This window comes from Branchiostoma floridae, chromosome 6 (assembly GCF_000003815.2).
Source record: "Branchiostoma floridae strain S238N-H82 chromosome 6, Bfl_VNyyK, whole genome shotgun sequence".
Lineage (NCBI taxonomy): Eukaryota > Metazoa > Chordata > Leptocardii > Amphioxiformes > Branchiostomatidae > Branchiostoma > Branchiostoma floridae.
Window position 1 is genome coordinate 26,005,266 of NC_049984.1, and position 9,799 is coordinate 26,015,064.

The window sequence follows — 9,799 nt, forward strand, 5'->3', positions numbered from 1 at the left end:
GCGCAGAATGACAAGTACAAGCACACCGGTGGGCATATCCTGTTTTGTTTTGTGTGATATCTGTATCCATATTGGTATATTATTACTATTCTTAAATATATAGTTAATTATGCAAATGCTTATAAATGTTATACAATTAACACTTCTCATAATGGGTTTTGATATTGTTTTGTATCACTTTGTCTTTCTGCAGGTGAAGTGGAGGTATACCACAATGTGGTCACCAAGTACGCACCAAAGAGGATCCACTACTCATACAACGGTATGAAGGCCCGTGTACAGCTCTCCATCATTGACCACAATGAGAACATCGGAAGGAAACAGGCAAAGACCCTGAAAGGTCAGTGTACTTTACTTTTAGATTTAGTGAAAAGGTAATTACTATACATGTGTATATTATGTTTGTAAGTAAGTGTATAACGTTACATGCACCAAGTCCTTGCATGTACATAATTTGAATAAAACTGATTTGTTTCATAGGAGACACAATGACCCGACTGGACTGGAGCAAAAAGCAGAAGCGCTATGCTGTAAAGAATGTGTACGAACAGAAGGACTACAGCTTCCGGCAAAAGCTGATGGCAGACGTCTTGGAAAGGGCACAGAATGGAGAGAAGACTCCAATCCCTCGGAGGCCAGATCTGCCAAAAAACATTGCTCCTGAACCACGACCAGACAAGGCTCAAGCCCTGGCAGCTCACAGGTCGAGGTTTCCTGACAGGTGAGTATTTGTTTCTGTAACATGTGATATTAGCTGCTGTATGATTATCATAATTCCCCTCTTTACACTGTCTTCATGCTTCTACACATTACACATGCTTCAATTATTGATAACAATGAATGAGATACAAATTCCTGAATGAATTTGCTTATTATAGTAATGAAACACTTATTTCGTTATATAGGGGAGGACGTACTTAGCAGACTCACACAGGACCTGGAGAGCTGCTGTGTTATTCTGGGAAAGGTTTGCTTGTTGAGCCAGTCCTTGACTTCTTTTATTTATTTATTAAACTTTACAGAAAAAGTTCTGCAAGGTGTGGGTAACAGGATATACCTTTACATGACCCACACCTACAGCAACAGTTAAAATCATAACAATGAACAATAGAGAAAGGGCAAATAAAAACAAAGAACTTTACATAGAGGTATTCTAACAAAAAACGGCAAGATACGAAACAATACCCAAACGAAACAACAATAAAAGGATCAGATAAACTAAGGTTAACAAACAAATGAGAATGATGTAACTATAGGTTGACCACACATTTAGATGTGCATCCAATCAGCACTTGGAACAATGGGTCCAAGTGCTTATTAGATAGACATCAAAATGTGTGGCCAAAAGAGAGAAGTAATGATCAATAACGTACTGCTTAAAACGATTTGTTGAGAATGTTGGATTTAGCCGAAGTTTTCTAATTTCAGGTGGTAAGGAGTTCCATATGTAGACGATTCTGTTAAAATAGGAGTACTGAAAGTTTGTAGTGTGACACTTACCAGGGATAAGTTTAGCTTGTGAATGTGCTCTTAAAAGGGGGTGTGGGAGATTTAAAAAGTTGTCAATATTAATATCATAAAGTCCTAGTAAGCACTTATATAAAAAACATAGATCAAGTATTTCTCGTCGGTAGGAAAGAGGTAATAGTGAACAATGTATTAATCTCGTCTTGTAGTCTGCTGTGTAATCATTAAGAATATACTTGGAGGCACGTCTTTGAACTTTTTCGACTGAGGAAATGAGGTTGTGTGTATAGGGTGACCAAACGACAGAGCAGTACTCAAGTCTGCTTCTGACTAATGTGAGATATAGCATTTTTTTTACATTTACAGGGGCATTGAAACCTACAGATCTTTTTAAAAAGCCGAGAGCTGAATTTGCTCTCGAAGTGATATTATGTACATGAGAATCGAAAGTTAAATTCCACGTAGCTAATACCCCTAAGTCGGTAAATTCAGGAACAGACTCGAGGACCGTGTCATTCATTTTGTACGTAAAGTTAATAGGATTTCTAGATCTGCTTATTGTAAGGATTTTACATTTGTTGGGATTAAAATTCATTTGCCAAGTATTACTCCAATCGTACATACAATCAATATCTCTCTGGAGTGATACACAATCTAAGACAGTAGAAATTCGTTTGAAACATTTAGAGTCGTCAGCGTAAAGGCCCATTTTGTTGCTAACTACGGATGGAAGATCGTTGATATATAATAAGAAAAGGAGGGGACCAAGAATTGACCCCTGGGGGACTCCCGATACTACTGGGAGCCAATCCGAACACGTACCCTCGACCATTACACGTTGCCTCCTACATGAAAGATAACTATGGAACCAGGTAAGTAAATTTGAATGAATACCATACATTTTGAGCTTATGGACTAACAGCTGGTGAGAAACGCAGTCAAATGCCTTGGAAAAATCCAAATATATGATGTCTACTTGGCCACCTCGATCTAAAATCCCGCCAATTTCATGGTAAATTTCAAGGAGCTGTGTCGATGACGATCTGCCCTTGATGAAACCGTGTTGTAACGGATATATCAAGTGCTTTAAATGAGGAAATATACGATTAAACAAACACCTTTCCATTATCTTTCCGACAATGCTAAGAAGAGAAATTGGGCGGTAATTTTCTACTAAATCTTTCCGGCCTTTTTTAAAGACAGGACAAATATTTGCATCCTTCCACTGCGCAGGAACCCAGCCCTGTCTCAAACTTCTGTTAAACAATGCAGTCAGGTGAGGAGCGATCACATGTGCGCACTCTCGAAATACAGTAGGTGAAAGTCCATCTGGACCAATTGCCTTGGTGCAATCGAGTATCGACAGTACATTTTGGACTTCTTCAATTGAAAATACAATATTTCCTAGACATGGATGTTCGAAAGCCACGATTTCAGGCAGACAAAGGGTATCATTAGATAAAGTGAAGACTGAATGAAAGTAATCGTTAAACATGACAGCCTTCTCTATGGCGGAGCTTGCTTTGGCGCTAGCTGAATTCAAGACGGCCGGAAGGCATTTGGATTTGGTTTTAGATCTAAAAAAAGACCAAAACCTTTTCGGGTTCGTTTGCACTAGAGGTCCAAGATTGTTCAGAAACGAGTTGTACTTTGTCTTAATGAGTCTTTGAAGATCGTTTCTGAGTTTTCTAAACTTGCTCCAATGTGAAGGACTGTTAGTTCGTTTGGCTAATCGCCATGCCGTCTTCTTTTTGTTGCGTGCATGTCTGACTTCGCCGTCGAACCAAGGTAATGAAGATGATCGTTTTACACACATTTTTGGAACACAAAGCTCAACAGATTCGGTAACTTCGAACATCCACCTCTCCCAGACATTGTCAAGATTAACATCATCGTTGATATTGTGAAGTTTTGATTCTAGATCTAACCTTAGCCTATTAAAGTTACCTCTTTTATAATTATAAACATATCGTTTATCTTCATGCCTTTTGATCTTCCTATTGATGATCAAACCAAACTGTAATATAGCATGGTCAGTAGGATACTCTGATGTGACCTGTTCGATTTCTAAACATTTGTCAGGTATGTTAGTCAACACTACATCTAGCAAATGACCATGACTGTTGGAGATGACATTATTTATCTGAGTAAGAGCGTAGTCATTTAGTAAATCACATAGGCGACTCTCATGTTCGGAGTGGCTTCCTCCTTTAGACCAATCTATGTTTGGGCAGTTAAGATCACCCATCAGTACTACCTGTCTGTACTCCTTGGAGACACAGCTTAGAATAGAACTCAGATTAGCATTAAAGACAGACAAGTCACCACTCGGTGGCCTGTAATACACAATGAGTACAATTTTTTGATGATTTGTGGGATGAATGTCACAAATAAGAACCTCGTCCATGGGCTCAAGGTCCTCTCTTCTCTGTGAGAGAATATTAGATTTAACAGCCAACATTACACCACCACCTGTCATTCCAGGCTTGGTGACACTTCTGTCTTTCCGATGAACGGTGTAGTCCTGGGGCAGAAGCTCCTGGTCGGCTACACACGGAGTTAGCCAGGTTTCAGTCACAGATATGATGTCAGGCTGTACAGTAGCAACAAGATTTTGAAAGCAAACGAGTTTGTTATATTTCTTGCTAACTGACTTGACACTGCGAGCGTTTAAGTATAGAACATTGAGACATGAAATGTCAGTTGGGAGAGTCTTTACTCGTTGCTATTCGCCCACCAACGGTCTGGAGTTTGAGTGAGTGGTCGTGGCGCAGTCGCGGACAGTATCACAGGAAACGGTTGAAACAGGAGGACTCGTCGCGGGCATGGCCGACAGGGATTCCTCACACGTAGTCCGGAGGTCCAAAGGTGGAACATCGGTGGTGAGTGGAGGGGTGGTTATGTGGGAAACGGTTTTGGTGTGTAGGTCACGAGCAGGTTTCGGGACTCCTTGACTGACCTGAAATCGTTCTGCGTTCTGTTTTTTAGTTGCCGGATGCGTGCGTTGTTCGGGTGAGGGGAGCGACCGTTTCCTGTTCCTCAGGTTGTAGCGATCGTTTGAAGGGCGGTAGCTTGGTGCTGTGACGTCGCTGTTGGGATGTGGTTCCTCAGCCGACATGAGTCTGGAGGCCCTAGACCGCCGCTTATTCCTGTGATTAGAGAGGTGGCGCCTGTCAGCATCAGCAACCGCTGACGGACGCTGATCTGTGTGTTGAACACGAATGTACTTCTGTACCATGTTGTATTTCCTCATGAGAATAGTTGGAAATGTATACACATTGTACTCAGCTACATGTTATGCTGTGTTATTCTGACAAAGGTTTGCTTGTTGAGCCAGTCCTTGACTTCTGTACCATGTTGTATTTCCTCATGAGAAAAGTTGGAAATGTATACACATTGTACTCAGCTACATGTTATGCTGTGTTATTCTGACAAAGGTTTGCTTGATGAGCCAGTCCTTGATTTCATTATCATGTTGTATTTCCTCTGTGAGATTGTTGTTCACAGTATCTCCGATAGTAGATGAGGAAAAGTTAACAAAGGAGCATATTTTCTTTTATCACATACTGTTTTTATAAGTCATAATTGGTTCTTACTACATGGGTGTATGATTTATATATGAAGTCACATTCGTATCGATGTAGAAAACTAAGTTTCTAACACTGTAAAATATATTTCTATGACATGGAGAATGTAAACAACTATTAGTGAACAATTCTGGTGGTCAGTATCGCAGTATGAAATGTTGTTCACAGTACCTCTTATATGACATGAGGAAAAGTTGGAGCATATTCACTTATTGTTTTTTCTACAATATTCATAGTTGGTTTCTTACTACATAGTTGTATAATCTATCTACGAATTCACATTCTTATTGATGTTGAAAACCATGTTTCTTTTATTTCAAAGAAATGGCAAACCAGTTACAGTACATGTAAGGACAGTGATTGTGCTTATCATTGGCATCATACATAAAGTTGTAGATGACTGTACAAATCAAATTGCACTCAAAATATCCTTTACCAAGATGTATTTACTGATAATTTAGTTGTACAGACCTATTGTATTGTCTCTATTGTTGTTGCACCAAGTTTGCACGAAAAGTCAGCAATTGTGGTACATGCACTGCAACATTTCGACAACTGAACTAAAAGACTAACGAGAACAGTTACAAGTAAGTGTATTATATATGTCTAGAACAACAGCCGGCCGTACATTGTTCGTATACTAGTAGTAATGTACCGTTATAATGCGTGCACAGAGAAAAATAAGAACAAAGGCATTTTTTAGAGTACGGGTAACAGAGGTAAAACAAAAACGTCAGAAGTCCTTCTATCCTAGTCGTCAGCCTCCAGGAAACCGACGTAGTTCCCATCTGGACTAGGGTATTCCTGCCGGATCCTGAGAACAGCACATGATGGAGCAACCCGCCGGACACCTTTCCCCAGCCGCCGTTTGTGTACCCAGCAGGTAAACTGTCTGTATGCAGACAGCCTCAGGATTCTGGAAAAGGGAGTAAAAGATATTGCAAATCGCATCCATTGCACAAATTCGATGCATAACAGTAACGAAAAGAAACTGCAAATCACAGGACGAGCATATCTGTTTACGGTGTTTAGTTGTTATTTATATTGTAGGATTTTGTCAAACAAAAGCTTTTTGGAGCAAAAAGAAAAACCGCCGTGTTTTGTGTTCTTTGATATCTCATCAAGAACTTCCTTCCTTGTTGGGCACATTGCCCCTCATTTATACCGAGAATAATCACCATGAATCAAAAACGGCCGTGGGCCGTGGCCGCCGTGTTTGTCTTGTTGTTTTGATCGCCTGTTACTGCATGCCGAAGCGGCCACATAAAACGGGATAATCCTTGTAACTTTCGGGAAATCGTCCCTATAGTGAGTTACCTGGTATAATTCTTAGATAATTGGACATGTTGGTGTGCTTTTCGATCCTCATTTATGTCGCCAAATAATTCACGGAAACTTTTGAGAGGTCGGGCATGTTTATTCATGCCATGTGCGTGCCACTGTTTTGATCGACAAAATCTACGTTACAGAAATAATTCCAAAGGTGATGCTAAAAAATCATCCCGTTTTGTATTCTTTGATATCTTACCAACAATTCAACTTTTTGTTTTGAACATCGTCTGTCATTTATAACGAAAATTTTCACGATGAAGTGAAGTGGCTGACGTAATAAAATGCCCCGTGAAAGGGGCTCCCGCCATTTTTGTTGTTTTTGTTTTGATCGCCTCTTATCGCATACCGAACCCGCCACATAAAACGGGATAATTTCTGTTACTTTCGAGAGTTCGTCCTTGTAGTGAGTTTGTAATTTTTCATTAATTGGCCATATTTGTGGCCTTATCTGCCCTCACTTATACCAAAAATATTCACGATGAAATGTAGTTTTTGTAAGAAAGGATTATGGCCGTGGCGTCCATGTTTGTTTGGTTTGTTGTTTTGATCGCGGCCACATAACACGGCGTAATCTTTGTAACTCAAAATCGCACGGTTGAAATGAGTTCCCTAGTATGCATTCAAAAAACAGTCTAGTTGGTGTGCTCATGTGCAAGTTTTACGTTATAGTCGGGAAATTTCTACGATGCATAACGAGTTTTATCATCAAAGAAACATCAAGGAAGAAAGGTAGGTGACAATTACCTGTAACTAAGCGGTTCTCGGACGTTCTCAAGTCCGAGATTCTGCCGCTGTAACAGCGCAGTCTTCAGTGCTGCTCTCAGGATGCAGATGGGATGAAACTCACTGTCCAGAGTTATACACTTGAGTTGGTCGGGACCGACGCCCACCCCTCTACCGCCATTATCAAAGTCTTCCACGACAACAGGCGGAGGGTCGGTAAGTTCGACGAGATCGTGGCAGCATACGCATTCTCTGACAGTATCCATATAGTCACAGTTGCCGCATCGACACCAAATTTCAAGTTGGCCCTTCTCCAGGCTTCTGTCTCAACATCGATGCCGTCCCAAGCGGCTATCGGGACTGCTTGAAGATTCCCCGGTCCAACAGCACCGGGCACGGCCGCTTCTCCTTCATTCTGAGGTTCTTCCCGCTCTTGCTGCGGCTCGTGCATGTAAGGCTGGATGTTGTCGAGATCCAGTGAAACATCGCTGTCGCTAGAGTCATACAAAGTGCTATTTTGGCTATCCACGCCGTCGTCTGACGAGTCTGACATGTACGCTTCCGCCATGACAGTTTCGAGAATATCGAGCATTGCGTAATTCAAAGTTCCCGGATGTACCAATTGAGGGTCAGCAAGGGGGAAATGATATTCACAGCGCTTTACAAACAGACGTCGCGAAAATCGCGCAAGGGAAATTTTTGTAAAAAAAAGCCTGTTTATGTATTCATTGAAGTATAATCTATTGGAAAATAACACTCCCGGCCCTAGTTAAGGACTCCTTTAAGGGCTACTGGGCACATGTTGAGGACATGACACAGAGTCTGTCGTCCTTGGCAGAGTGGACACTTGGGTGACAACATTTTCCCCCATCGAACTAGATTGTCACGTGTTGGGAGCCAGTTTAACATTCCGTTTAGGGCGAATTCAAACACTCCGCGGGGAGTGTTGCACAAAGTGCTCCTCCACCTTACGTCAGTCTGTTCTTGTTCTACGAGTTCAGCCCAGCTTCCCTGAACTTGGAGAGATCTGCATTTTTCTTCTATTTTCGTATCCTCTTCCTTTCGCAGGCGGAATATATCTAGAATCTCAGATACAAGTATTGACCTGTTCTCCTTTCAATGCTTAACCCGCTAGAAAGTATATCTCACTCAGCTTATTTCTCACTCGGGTTTATTTGGACTATGTATCATGGAACAAAATAGCTCTGCGTTTTATTACAATGACCGAGACTATCTAAGATAAACGTGTTCCGTACAGACTTTTTGAACAGCTCACGAATGTCTTGTTTAACGTTGAATGATTCTTCAGGTGAAGCTGCACAAACCATGAACGTTCATCTGCTACGGCACCTGACCCACCAGACCAGACTGTATGGGTCATTATGGGCTTCTCATGCTTTGGTTTCGAGTCAATGAATGGGCAGATCAAGAGATTGCAATTGTTCACGGAACGAGCTTCGTTGTGCAATAGGTATAGTAACCATACATATATCAACATGCACTGTTAAAACGGGATGCTGCTCACACAATATTCATCCATTTTTCATCCATTTTGATGGAAATGAATGAATCATCAATGTTTCTTTTTTATGTGTCCAGTACATGTTGGCTTATAAGACATGGAAATGATATGTTTGATGAAAGTGATTAATTATGAAAACATACATTTAGGGCTGATTTTCAACACTTCCTATTGTTCTTATTGTGAAACATTAACAATGGGAGATGTTCTCTACAAGCATCTGCTGATTTATCTCTGCTCCTTCTGATGGACGAAAGCACTGTAGAAACAGTTTGGGAAATGGCAAGGTACAGAAGACTGTACTATTTTCCTAACGTTGAACTGCCTATTCACTCTCTTAGCTGCCAATCACCTAGTACTGTGTATTATAGCTTTCGTTTGGGTCATCTTTTTTTTTTAAGAGACCAAAAGTAATAAGTCATTCCTTGTGCATCAAATAAGCCGGGTATTGCGCGTGTACAATTGGCACCAAACATTTTTCTTAGTTAGGTCGGTGCTGATGACGTTGACTCCATCATGGAATTATTCGATTGCAGCATGACTTCGTTTTTTTTTGCTATGTCGAGATTTTTACTGATATTTTTTGCTGAAAAAGTGACCAAGGTATCAATATGCCCCAAAGGAAACATACAGTACAATGGCATCCGACTGTCATCAGAGGACATCTCCGCGATCCTAAGAGACCAACTGCAGCAGGCCAAACCAACCCAACCCAACCCAGACAAGGGGGTCTCCGAGAGACTACTGCGAAACGTCGTGCATCTGACAGTAATAGGATTCACACAAAAAACGTCACAAAGCACATGACACCTCAGACATTACTGCAAAAGTCCGCGCTTCCAAAAGGGCTGGCTAAAAACTACATCGAGTGAGAAACGACAACGGATGCGGAGTTACTAAAGCATAGCGGACTGGTTTAAAACTTTTAGTGAAAAGAAGATTTTGGGTCGAAACCGCTCGGAGGTATGGATTGGAGATGGTCTAAATGTTTTGGAATGTACAAATTCAGTTCTGAGCACCGTTAATGTTGGTTCGGGTCCATTGGTAGGGGAGGATAGCAAAGAAGATGACAAGGGGTGAGTTATAAATTACTAGGAATTTATTACTAGTCAACTCTTTCAGATGACAATAACAAAATCAGGGAAGAAGAAACACACCTTCACCAGCG

At 41.1% G+C, this 9,799-nt stretch overlaps 2 protein-coding genes across 2 annotated transcripts in view; one reads left to right on the plus strand and one right to left on the minus strand.

Moving 5' to 3' along the window:
• The window catches only part of LOC118418249, a 7,523-nt gene extending 2,332 nt beyond the window's left edge, over window positions 1-5,191 (plus strand). Inside the window, exons 3-7 of the mRNA XM_035824094.1 lie at window positions 7-28; window positions 194-340; window positions 481-721; window positions 906-967; window positions 4,787-5,191. Coding sequence (XP_035679987.1) covers window positions 7-28; window positions 194-340; window positions 481-721; window positions 906-921 — 426 coding nt within the window. The 3' untranslated portion in view covers window positions 922-967; window positions 4,787-5,191. The remainder of the gene's footprint in view (window positions 1-6; window positions 29-193; window positions 341-480; window positions 722-905; window positions 968-4,786) is intronic.
• A 160-nt stretch (window positions 5,192-5,351) lies between these two features.
• On the minus strand, window positions 5,352-7,874 carry LOC118418663 (P2X purinoceptor 7-like). Its single transcript, XM_035824670.1, has 2 exons — window positions 7,131-7,874; window positions 5,352-5,970 (listed from the first exon to the last, which is right to left on the minus strand). Exons 1-2 carry the CDS (start codon window positions 7,373-7,375, stop codon window positions 5,805-5,807), a joined length of 411 nt encoding a protein of 136 aa, XP_035680563.1. The 5' UTR covers window positions 7,376-7,874; the 3' UTR covers window positions 5,352-5,804.
• Between the last annotated feature and the right edge of the window lie 1,925 nt (window positions 7,875-9,799).